At 43.0% G+C, this 12,918-nt stretch overlaps 1 protein-coding gene across 5 annotated transcripts in view; it reads right to left on the bottom strand.

Moving 5' to 3' along the window:
• CEMIP (cell migration inducing hyaluronidase 1) overlaps positions 1-12,918 on the bottom strand; it is a 172,287-nt gene that overhangs the window by 137,252 nt on the left and 22,117 nt on the right. For 2 of the 5 annotated variants that reach the window (XM_063716266.1, XM_054531720.2), the window contains one exon: positions 5,446-5,525. The exons of 2 other annotated variants lie outside the window; for them this stretch is intronic. In XM_063716266.1, coding sequence (XP_063572336.1) covers positions 5,446-5,525 — 80 coding nt within the window. Of the gene's footprint in view, positions 1-4,384; positions 4,404-5,445; positions 5,526-12,918 lie in introns of those variants that run through there. One more of the 5 variants, XM_063716269.1, reaches the window with a different exon arrangement.

Raw genomic sequence — 12,918 nt, 5'->3', positions numbered from 1 at the left:
TGGAGCAGGGAGAGAACTGCTGGGTACCAGGCTGAGCTGGAGATGGTGGCCAAGCCGTGGGTTGCTCTGGTGTCAAGCCAGAGTTTAGGCTGGGCGCAGTGGCTCACGCCTGTAATCCTAGCACTTCGGGAGGGTGGATCACGAGGTCAGAAGATCGAGACCATCCTGGCTAATGCGGTGAAACCCCGTCTCTACTAAAAATACAAAAAAATTATCCAGGCGTGGTGGCGGGCTCCTGTAGTCCCAGCTACTGGGGAGGCTGAGGCAGGAGAATGGTGTGAACCCAGGAGGCGGAGCTTGCAGTGAGCCGATTGTGCCACTGCACTCCAGCCTGGGCAACAGAGCGAGACTCCATCTCAAAAAAAAAAAAAAAAAAAAAAGGCAAAGAGTTTGGACTTTATCCTTTTATGGATGGGAGAGGGTGTCTCAGCTTTGATCAACAAACCTTTGCTGCTACAGGTGTGGAGCCAGGTATTAGAAATACTTCAGAGAATGAAACATCTCTTCCACCCTTGAGAAGCCCAGGGGCTAGTGGATTTTAAGTGAGAGAAAAATGATCAAATTTGCCTTTTAGAAAGATAGTGGTAATTGATATAAATTTTAAGTCTTACTTGTACAACATCAAAATCATTTTGAAAAGCATAATTTAGACTGCTGGCTCTGAAATCATCTGCCCAAATTCAAATTTGGACTGTTCCACTTGCCATTGGACCTTGAGGAAATTATTTCACCTTTAGAGTGCTTCAGGGTCCTACTCTTAAGACAGTACTGCTGCTCCGGCCGGGTGTGGTGGCTCACACCTGTAATCCCAGCATTTTGGGAGGCCAACGTGGGTGGATCACCTGAGGTCAGGAGTTAGAGACCAGCCTGGCCAACATAGTGAAACCTTGTCTCTACTAAAAATACAAAAATCAGCTGGGTGTGGCGGCACGCACCTGTAATCCCAGCTTCTTGGGAGGCTGAGGCAGGAGAATCACTTGAACCCAGGAGACAGGGGTTGCAGTCAGCTGAGATCATGCCACTGCACTCCGGCCTGGGTGACAGAGTGAGACTCTGTCAAAAAAAAAAAAACAAAAAACCGTACTGCTACTCCTATTACAAATGATGAGGAGGAGGAGGATGGCAGCTAACACTTGCTGAACACTGACTACGTCCCAGCCACTGTTCTAAGCACATCTGCATGAACTCGTTTAACCCTCACTACAACCTTTTGAAGGAGGTGCTATTATTGCTCCCATTTTATCAACCCAGAAGTGACCAGCTTCTGGTCACAGAAGCATTGGGTATCTTGCTCAAGGTCAAGTGGGATAGTTACTATTAGTTCTTATTTTCATTCCTCATCTTCTGCCTTTATTGACAAAAACAAATGCATTAGAAAAATTAAAATTAATCATGCCTTGTAAAGGGAAAACATGGCAGTGATGTAAAACACAAAATTTCTTTTGAAGTCTATCGCCCTTAATTTCAGTGTGATGCTGGTATAGGGATGGCTATGTCCAACTCTGCATTTTCAATGAAGCCGTCATAAGCCTCTGACCCAACCCCTTCCAACGAGGCACACAAACCTTTCAAGCTAAAGCACATGTGATTATTGCCCAGCCTATGCTAAGTGTTTGTTAACAGCACTTTCATTCCAGTGTTTTCTCAGCCTAACAAATTAGACCTAATGATTTGCTTTCCTGCTGCATTTAAAAAAACATGACTTCATGTTTTTTATAAACATGTTTAACCATAAATCTGGTTAGTCTGATCCATGAGCCAATTCTGCCTGTGAAAAAAATATGAGAATTCTTCCAATGTAATTTAAAATATCAAATGTCCCTGGGAATCACTGCAGTGACAGCAACCACAAAAGCAGCTCCCATTTCCTGAGTGTGTTACTACGCTTTACAAAAATCCTCACAAGAGGCCCACAAGCAGGTACTATTGGGCTCATTATACAGGTGAGAGATCTGAGGCTTAGCAAGGGTATACAAGGCCCTGCAATTGACTAATGGCGGAGCTGGGATTTGAATCCAAGTCTCTCTCTCCAAAATCCTCTTCTTTTACACACGTTTGTAATACAAACAAGAGGGGAAGAGGAGTCTATGGAAATGACCTAGAAGCTTCTCATTGAAATTATCCTTAGATGGACATGAAGATGAAAGCATTTAAGTGATCCCCAGATGCAGGCCACCACCCAGGTAATTATAACATTGCAGAATATGCTTATGAGAGGTTTGCCAAAGCTAGCTACAAACGACTCGGGTTAAAACAGGACATCAAGCTAGCCCGGTGTCATGTGCCTATAATCCCAGCTACTTGAGAGGCTGAGACAGGAGGTTTGCTTGAGCCCAGGAGTTCAGCCCTGTAGTGTGCTATGATGCTGGTGCCTGTGAATAGCCACTGCACGCCAGCCTGGGCAACATACAGAAAAAGCCCCACCCTAAAAACAACAACAAACCGGGACGTGAAGTCAAAGCAAAAACCACGCTGAGGGTCAGCTCCCAGGCACAATGACATAAATTCTCTGGCACTCAAAGCAACTATCAAATTATGCCAGAGAAAGCCAGGTGTTTGTGGACTAGGTTTAAATCAGGCTCATGGGCTGGGTGTGGTGGCTCATGCCTGTAATCCCAACAGTTTGGGAGGCTGAGGTGGGCAGATTTCTTGAGCTCAGGAGTTCAAGACCAGCCTGGGCAACATGGTGAAACCCCATCTCTACAAAGACATAGAAAACATTAGGCGGGCATAGTGGCAAGCACCTGTGGCCCCAGCTACTCAGGAGGCTGAGACAGGAGGATCGTTTGACTCCGGGAGGCAGAAGTTGCAATGAGCTGAGATCATGCCACTGCACTCCAGCCTGGGTAAGAGAGTGAGACTCTTTCTCAAAATAAATAAATACAATAAATCAGGCTCACAGGAAGTGTGATTTAAAATGAGACACTCATCACTGTCGGTTTGGGAAGATTTCCTCTGGCATGTCTCAATCTTCCCTGTCATTATCACTTGACCATGTCCAGAAGAGAGCAAAATCAATGCCATTGATCCAGCCCTCCAGGACTGTGCTCTGTAATTTCTACAGTACATCAGTCACACTGGAAAATGTCACCTTCATAGAGATTGAGAACACTTGCAATCTCCAGGCTCCATGATGGATGCAGTAAAAACTTGCAGGATTTCATTCAGGAATGGACAACTGTCATCCTCCAAGGGCCAGTTTATATACCTTTTTTCACAATTTCCAGAGAAACTTCCTACCGCACTTTGGGCTCCTAAACCACCTGACATTCTTCTATTATAGGAATTTTCATGTTGAATTCTATTTAGTTTTTTGTCTCATTTCTCCACTAGACTATAAGTAGGTTGGGGGAAGAGGCTTTATCCTAGTATCCTGGTGTCTACTACAAGGCCCAGCATGTAGTTAGAGTTCAAAGTAGTTTATTAAATCAATGAGAAGCATGATGTCTGGGTGATGGGTAGGTTGGTAAATAGATAAGCAAATGAATGGACAGAAGGTTGAGTAGGCAAATGGATGGGGAAATTGTAATTTTATTGCTGGATGGACAGCCAGATGGTTGGAAGAGTACATGGATGGCTGAATGTGAGAGTGGCTGGCTGGATAGATGGATGGATGGATGGATGGATGGATGGATGGTTGAATGGATAACATGGATGGATATACTGTGGGTGATTTGGTAGATGGAGAGACTAGTGGGTGGATAGATGAATAGACAAGGAGCAGACAAGTTCTCAAGGAGCCAAGTCAGTGAGCCATTTTAAGTACAAGTTTAAAGAACACAGGTGGGCCGGGCGTGGTGGCTCATGCCTGTAATCCCAGCACTTTGGGAGGCCGAGGCGGGTGGATCACGAGGTCAGGAGATCGAGACCATGGTGAAACCCTGTCTCTACTAAAAATACAAAAAATTAGCTGGCCGCGGTGGAGGGTGCCTGTAGTCCCAGCTACTCGGGAGGCTGAGGCAAGAGAATGGCATGAACCCGGAAGGCGGAGCTTGCAGTGAGCCGAGATCGCGCCACTGCACTCCAGCCTGGGTGACAGAGTGAGACTCTGTCTCAAAAACAAACAAACAAACAAAAAAACACGGGTGACTCAAAAAAGAAAATGGAAAGTTGTCCTTCAGGAGAGTCCAAATCTTACTCAATCAAATCTTACTCATATCAAAAGGGAAACATAGTTGTAGGCTATATTTACAAGACTTTTTCTGCTTCATAAGACTTTATGAAATCTTATGAAGCCTGGTCTCAATAATTTCACAATATTGCACATCCATATTATTAGTTAAGAAAAAAATCAATTTATCAATTGTGTGGCAGGCAGAATTTTAAGATCCCCCCACCAAGATTCCCAGAACCTGGTATACACACATAACTTGCTCACACTTACCCAATCAAACACTAATGTAGGTACTGCAGTACAGAGATTTTGAAGATGTAATTAAAGTCCCAAATCAGTTGACTTTAAGATATGGATATTATTCAGGTGAGTCTGACTTAATCACATGGGCCCTTTAAAAGAAGAAAGTATTCTCTGGCTGGTTGCAGAAAGAGAACCTAGATACTCAAAGCACAAACAACATTGGCTGCACAATTGTTGGCTTGAAGACAGAGGGGAACACATGGCAAGAAGTACAGGTGGCCTCTGTGTGCTTACAGCAGCCCCCAGCTAACAACAAACATGGAAATGGACTTCAGTCCTACCAGCTTAAGGAAATGAATTCAGCAAATCACAAGAAAGGGCCCAGAAGTGGATTTTCCCCCATAGCCTCTAGACAAGAACTGAGCCTGGCCAAAACCTTGATTTCAGCCTGGTGACACCATGGGTAGAGAACCCTGTCACTCTGCACCATGCTTCCTATCCACAGGACTGTGAACTAACAACTTGGTGTTGTTTTAAGTTGCTAAATGTATGGCAATTTGTTATGTAGTACCATGAAATTAACCTATCAGTTTCATCCAGAACAGTTCCATAAAAGGAGATTCACACTTTATAGAAACTGAATTGTTATATTTTCTTCTAGTTGATTGAAGAAATATTTAATAGCAGCACTCTGTCTCACATAGATTCAAATGCTGACTTCACAATATGAACACTTTCCCATATAAATAAACATTCCTTTGCAAGATTTTAAATAGCTACATATGATTACATTATATGGAGACACAATAATTGACTCAACTTTTCCCCTACAGCTGGGCATTTGGGAGGTTTCCAATTATTCACTATTATAAACATCAGTATAATAAAAATTATTGTAGAGGCATTCCTGTGCTCTTCCCTGATAAAGTCTTTAACATCAGGTGTCAGAAGTGAAATCGCTGGGTTTAATATAGTACCCATTTTAAAATCTTTCAATACAATTGATATTTTCACGGACATTATATGAAACTATGTAAATCCCCACATCTGACCACAAGTAGGTAATGTAAGAAAAATCAATAACTCACTCTTGTTTCTTCATCCTCGAGCATTCATATTTATCATCTTGTCCCCAATCACTGGCATTTCTTTCTATTTCTCTGCAATTCTGGGAAAGCATATGGTGTTGATCAATTAAATCACTGACAATTTTTAGCAAAGTCAGTTCTACTTTTTAATTTTTTCTGTTTCTGCTTTAAACCATCCTAGCCCATTGTTGGCTCCTTTACAGGTATTTTTTTTTTTTTAGCTTCCCCATATGTTATTTCACTTGAACCTGTTATCTCTTATTTCATAGAATTGATTTTTTTTTATTGCAGAGAGTTCAAAACAGATGCTACCCAAACTATTTCTATTTCCTATAGCAATTTTTTGTATTGTTTTTTTCTCTACCTTTCCATGCTATGGTCATTTCCTTCTTTTCTGTTCCATAACATTTTCATGGGCCTAAGTTTTGTTTTTTGTTTTTTATATAATTTATTCATCTGTGATGATACCACTGTATCCTGGCTTGTTATTTTTCACAGGTGTGTTACAGGTAGATGCTCTGAATCTCATGGGTCAGCTCTATGGGTGCTGCTAGAACCCTGCCTGCCGACCTGAAGTTAGGATGGAGGCTGGTTGATGCCAGTTTACATTCCCAGCTCAAGGATGCAGCTGCCTAAGTGGGGGCAATGGGAGGCAGCAGCGCTGTATGTAATACCTTCCATTTACTGCTGTGAGGGTCTCAGCAGTGGAAGGCTGCAGGTGGGCCATCCCCAGCATCAGGTCGGCCTCCTTGTCAGTCCATCTATGCACCACTCATCTTTCCTAATATGCTGGATACTGAACAGGCCATGGTGATCTTGGATGACTTAGTTCTCCCTTTTGAGCCTTAGCTTCATCTATAAAGAGAATAAATACCTAGCCTTGTCTCCTGACTTCAAAGGGTTACTAAGAGTGACACAAGTGTTAAAGAGTTTTATAAACTGCCCACAAATCCTGGGTTAAGTATTATATTTAGAATGAAGCTTGGCAAGGTGCTGCAATGGGTAGAGAGAGGAGACAGAGAGAGGGAAGATCAAGTGGATGCTGCCAGCAGGAGCCTGCGGACAAGTGTTTCCGGACACATGCTCTCTCCAGAGCAGACAGGTGCCTACAAACACCAGGACACAATCTCAGCAACCTATAAACTATCCCTACTACAAACAGATCTTCATAAATGTCAATGCAATGGCAGAGCACTGACAGAAATATTGAAATGGAAAGAAAATATTTTAAATGAAGGCCACTGAGCTGGCTGATAACCTTTTGATGACTCAATGTTTTTAAGACAGCCTTTAGCTATGACGTCTTGCTGTCCTTCAACAGCTGATCCAGTGGCTCCCACTGACTACAGTACAATGCACACTCTTGTTCTGGCCTCCAAGGCCTCCAAAATTTGGATCCAATCTCTCTTTCCAGACTTATCCTCCCTCTAATTCTTACAAATATCCTCTCCTCAGGCCAGGTGTGGTGGCTCGTGTCTGTAATCCCAACACTTTGGGAGGCCAAGGCAGGAGGATCATTTGAGGCCAGTGGTTTGAGACCAGCCTGGGCAACATAATGAAGCCCTGTTTCTATACAAATTAATTAGCAGGGTGTAGTGGCATGCAGCTGTAGTCCCAGCTACTCAGGTGGCTGAAGTAGGAGGATCACTTGAGCCCAGGAGTTTGAGGCTGCAGTGAGCTATGATTGTGCCACTGCACTCTCGCCTGGGTGACAGAGCAAGACCCTGTCTCAAAAAAAAAAAAAAAAAAGAAAAGAAAAGAAAAAGAAAAAAAAAACCTCTCTAGATAATTTGTCTCTACTCTTCTTTAACCTCATATGCCCCTTTCCCTACTCTCTATGATTTATTTCTCACCTATCCTATGTCTAGTCCCACCTTTTCTTTAAACCTGCTTTAAGAAAGCCCAGCCCACAATTTTAGTCTCTCACTCAAACTCATAATACTTTTTGTTTCTGACACGGATTTGACATTGATCACCAATTGACTTCCACGCACTATTTCTGGTGTTGTTTTGTGTTGTGAGCTGAGGCTCTTCTATCTTAAACACAGCAGACCTTAGACATGCAGATGATTATCTCATCTAACACACCCTCTGGAGGAACTAGGGACCTTAAAGGCTTCAGCACATCCTCAAGACTATTCTTAAAAGTGGCAAATTTTTATCCGTCTTAGGATTTAATTCCCAGAAATAGATGGATGTCACTTGAAAAGAAAATTGGAAAGTGAGCAGATGATCAAACAGTATAACACTATGCATAAAGTGTGGTATAACTCCAAAGGTTAGAGATCAATTTTCTTCTGGAGCTTATAATCTAGTTCAGAAAGCAATTGCAAAGAGCTTTTCAAATTCTCCCAAACAGCTGTCCAGGGGGGCAATTATACTTAATTTTACCATGACCCTTTCCCCATCCCCTCTGCTAGGTATGTAAAAAAGGTGGGATTTCATGCATATTTAGTGGATAAATGATCAAATGGACAAATTCATCCCCATTTCCTCTTTCCTGGTTCCTGGAAGAAAATTATTCTCTTGGGTCATCCCACATTGCAGGAGACCTTTTTCTTCTATAGTGCTCACCATGAGCTTCTCTCCAGAATATTTTTCAGAATTGGGGTCCAAAGACTCCTATGGACATAGTCTCAAGGGCTCTGTCATACAAGCCTTTCTTCTAGATCAACTGGATAAGCCCTTGTAATGAAGTGCTGCACACAATTTCAACGCCATCTGCATTAGTGAATACCTTGGACCAAGTCAAGGTCAAACAATACCTAGGCACCTCAAAAGTTTTCACAGTAATTAGAATTAAGTAGTAGAAGAACTGAGTCATCACATGACATACGTTGGTATGGGCATGCCAGCCTCCCCAATAAAATGTGTTATAAGATATTCTGGTTGCTCACAAACGCATTTTACATACCTTGTCTTTGCCCTCACCAGTACACTATACACAGTGTAGAATATTCCATTAACCAGCATTTGAAATTTCTTTTAGTGTTAGGTATTGGGAGATTTCCTTTTATAGCAACCAGCTTAATAAAATAATAAATTAGTGGCCCAATATGAGTTCAGTGTTAAAAAGTGGGAAAAAGTGACACAAGATGACTCAAACAATGGTCCTTTATACACAAAATGAAATAAGCTGAGATCAAAACAAGTGAAATGCAAAATGGAGAGATACAACTTTTTCCTATAAAGCCCAACATTGGTAGATTTGGCATATCAAGTTTATGTTAACAATTTAAATTTGATTCATATTAGAGTTTTGTTTGCATATCATTTGTAAATTTGTTTTAGATTTACAGATGTGTAAGAACTATAAGCTGAGGAATTTATACCTCGTTTTATGTTTGTATATATTTAAATAACATAATAATAAAGGTAATTTAAGTCAACAGTGGACATCCTTGGGAATGTTTTCCCTTACAAAGAGTCTGTATCTTACTCAGGTAAGAACAACACTACTCCTGAGCTTCCTAACCACACGGTAACCACCAAAGGGAAGGCAGGCAGCTGGCTGGCAAATGCATTTTTTAAACACCTAACTTAGTGCTGGGCAAGCACCCCAGCACGGGAACCGCCTGGCTTGGTAGGCAATTTAAACCTGAAAAGAAGGTCTGCTTGTTTGCATGTCTGCTTTGTAAATATTGTCCCAGGCGGGCAGGAAGGGGCAGGTTTTCAAAACACCCATAATCATCTTCTTCTGTGTATTCCTTTTGCTTCGGACCTGACTCACAGAATCCAAACAGCCTTTAGCAGCCGTGTCAAATCATGAAGCAGTTTCTCCAGGGCTGATGTGATCTCTAAGCCAGCCACTGATTTTATCAGTGCACAAAGCTTGTTTTGGGGGCTGTTAAGGCATAAATCCGCCTCTCCTGCTTTCATGTGGTTGTGAGACCTGGTGGGTGGATAGGTGTTGATACAGGAATTGGGGCTCTCTCATGCTAGCTAAATGCACAAAGGGGAAAACGTGCAGTTCCAGGGTGGCCATGGTAGTTCTCCGTGCAGCCATGTGACTTGCTCCCGGCTTTGGATCTTCTAGAAATTCAGGCCTGGCTACCTCCTACATGAGCGATGAATTAAAGCCTTTCCAAAACCTTATTGTTGCTTTTATTAAGCAACAACCAAAAGCCTTTCCTATGTGACCCTTTTGCTTGTCCCTTAGTTCAAGTACTATGACAAGAACTCTGTCTCTACTTATTATCAACCAGAGGAAAGACCTTGGTTTTATCATACAAAGAAGATGAGTTTGCTCTGACATTAGAGACTTTCCCAGAGGTTTTGAGATTTTCACCTGTGAAGGAATCCCAGTCATTCATTAGGAAAGACACGTGCTTTCAGCAAGTTGAAATCCCGCATGGAAACCTCTCCTGGGACATCTGGAGCAGTAGGTGAGGCGCCTGGCATCCTTGCCCAGATGTCAGAGCTGACAGGAGCCTAGAGCCAGTCCAGTCCAAGCTTCTTGTTTCTCAGGTAGAGAAACTGAAGTTCGGAAAAGTCAACCTTCCGCCAGTCACATGGCCACATGGTATTGAAGCTAAAAGTAAAACCTAGGCCTTCTGTCTCTTAGTCCAGAGCTCTTTCCACCAAACCACAATTATGTCTTCAAAATAAAGGAGACACTGTCTCCCATATTCTCTGACTATGCAGCCATATTATTTACAAAAAAGGCACAGAAAAGCCATTGTTTTCTTCTGCGAGATGCAAGTCACAGGGATCAGCATATAGAGTTGAAAAGAGATCTTGGGGTCTGATATGGTTTGCCTGTGTCCCCACCCAAATCTCATCTTCAATTGTAGCTCTCATAATTCCCATGCATTGTGAAAGGGACCTGGTGGGAGGTAATTGAATCATGGGGGCAGGTATTTCCGATACTGTTCTCTTGATAGTGAATAAGTATCGCAAGATCTGATGGTTTTATAAAGGGGAGTTCCCCTGCACAAGCTCTCTTGCCTGCTGGCATGCAAGATGTGCCTTTGCTTCTCCTTTGCCTTTCACCATCATTGTGAGGCCTCCCCAGCCATGGAACTGTGAGTCCATTAAATCTCTTTTCTTTAGAAATTATCCAGTCTCGGGTTTGTCTTTATTAGCAGCATGAGAACAGAATAATACAGGGTCCATCTGATTTATATTCCAGATGGGATCATTGCAGTCCAAAGACAGCCATTTACCCACAACAGAAAATGAGTCAGAGGCAAAGCAGAGACCTGTGGGTCTGGAGCCCAAGACAGACTTGAGCTCAGACAGCAGATCTTTTCCACACCACAGATTAGCTGTGTGTCTGTGGAACAGTTGCTTAACCTCTCTCAGACCCTTTTTTTTCTCAGCTAGATAATCTGGATATTCTAGAACCAACTGCATGGAGCTGTTGGGAAGTCTAAAGGAGATAATGAATGCAAATACTCGTCACAGTGTCTGGCCATCAGCATCATTATTGTCATCTTCACCACCTTGTCTTCCCGTCCAGGGAACTTTCCGTTATAATATTTTGCTGCTTCTAAGATTCTTTTTCATTTTTTTTAATTCTAAAGTTAAACGTTTTGGGTTTGGCATTTCTTAATCCAATGCCTAGAACTTTGGGTCAAATTTGAATTGAGTACTTTCCACACATCTATCAGGAGAATAGCATTCCTGCCTAGTGATCTGATGACCATGGGAAGTCATCCATAGCTTTCTGAAATATACACACTTGTTCTAGGGAGAAACGCTGTCCCAATAACCTCCTTGTATATGGGGGGACAGAATCCAGCCACCCTGTGGCCCCAAGGGAGGTTCTGTACAACTCTGCGGTGGTGGTCACCCGTGATGTAAAGTCTGGTTTCTTTTCACGAGGAAGTACAGAGTGGCAAGAGCAGTTCACAATTGAGCTGAGGAATCACTCTCTTCCTTAGGGCTCTGAGAAGCGTGAATGAAGAATAATGGTGTTTAGGAGCCCTCCTGAGCCCAACCATGCTGGCATCCTGAGCTTGGACTTCCAGCCTCCAGAACTGTGAGAAATATATTTCTGCTGTTAACAAGCCACCTAATCTGTGGAAATTTGTTATAGCAGCCCAAACTGACTAAGACAGTGGTTCTGATAAAAGATCCCAGTTCGTCCTCACCATTCCTTTACAAAACCAAGGGTGTTCCTCCCATCATTGTACAAATGAGAAAACACAGGCCTGGAGAAGTTAAGTTGCTAGTCCAAGTTCATACAGCAAGCTAGTAGCAGAATCTTGAACCCAGGACCCCTAAGTCCAAAGCCATTGCTCTCCTGACCACATTCCAAGATAGGCATGTGAACATGTCAGAAGTCTTCCAGGAAATATACCCAACCAATAGATTTATTTCAGTCATTCAAACATACAGAGAAAAGCAGCAGGAACTGACCCAGAATTGCAGGAAAGTGATGTCACTGCTCTCGCCAGCCCACGCCCCATGGTCATTATTTTAAAAGCGATGAGACCATCCATTAGAGCTGGCGCTGGAGCCATGCCCCTGTCAACATCCGGGTGTGTGGGCAGGGCCTGAGCACATCCTCTGGAGGCTGCATTGCTGACACTGTGGGTAAGGGCTGGAGCCTCGGTGGGTGGGGCCTGCCCACGCCCAGCTGAAGGCAGAGGCAGAGCCATCGGGAAGGGTGAAAGGGATAACAGGGCTTTGGCCCCTGCTCGGCAGCCATTGATGGCTTAAGCCAGCCTTCAGGACATGCAGCCATGATTCTGTACATATGTCCCTTTCCGACCTTAGGGTGTCTGCCTCCTGGGTACCTCCACTCTCAGGTGCCAGCCCTGTGCCTTGTGACTGCGCCTTGTTACTCAGAGGTTAGAAGGCTGATTAATGCAAGCACCAGGCCATGTTGGCAGAATTAGGACTCAAAGAAACAATGCAATATGACCCCATGAGTACTTCCAAGTACAATACTACAGTTGTCCCTTGGCATCTGCAGATTAGTTCCAGGAACTCCCTCAGATACTACACTCTCCAGATGCTCAAGTCCCTAATATAAGAGTGTAGTATTTGCATATAACCTACATACATCCTCCTGTATACTTTAAATCATCTCTAGATTACTTATAATATCTAATACAATGTAAATGCTTTGTCAGTAGTTGTTATCCTGTATTATTATCCTGTAAGGGCAAGAAAAATAGTCTGTACATGTTCAGTGCAGATGCAAACATTTTTCAAATATTTTCAGTTTGCAATTGGTTGAATCTATAGGTATGGAACCCACAGTATGGAAGGCCAATTGTACTACAGAGTAAGTACCTCTATCAAAGGTGGGTGTGGTGGATTGATCACAAAAATCAGTCAACCATTCCACTCATCCTTCTCTCCTCCCCTCAGATCCTTGTCTTTTGCAATGTAACTATGGAGCTTCTCCCATTAAAAGGTAGAATCTAAATCTCCTCCCCTTGAACATGAACTGACCTGGCTTCAGCCAAAAGAAAGCAGCAGAAGTGCTGGTGTGCCATTGGGTTTTGAGATCTAGGCCTC

This window comes from Pongo abelii, chromosome 16, assembly GCF_028885655.2.
Source record: "Pongo abelii isolate AG06213 chromosome 16, NHGRI_mPonAbe1-v2.0_pri, whole genome shotgun sequence".
Taxonomy (NCBI): Eukaryota; Metazoa; Chordata; class Mammalia; order Primates; family Hominidae; genus Pongo; species Pongo abelii.
Note: the sequence above shows the minus strand (reverse complement) of the source record. Positions and strands in the feature narration are given on the sequence as shown.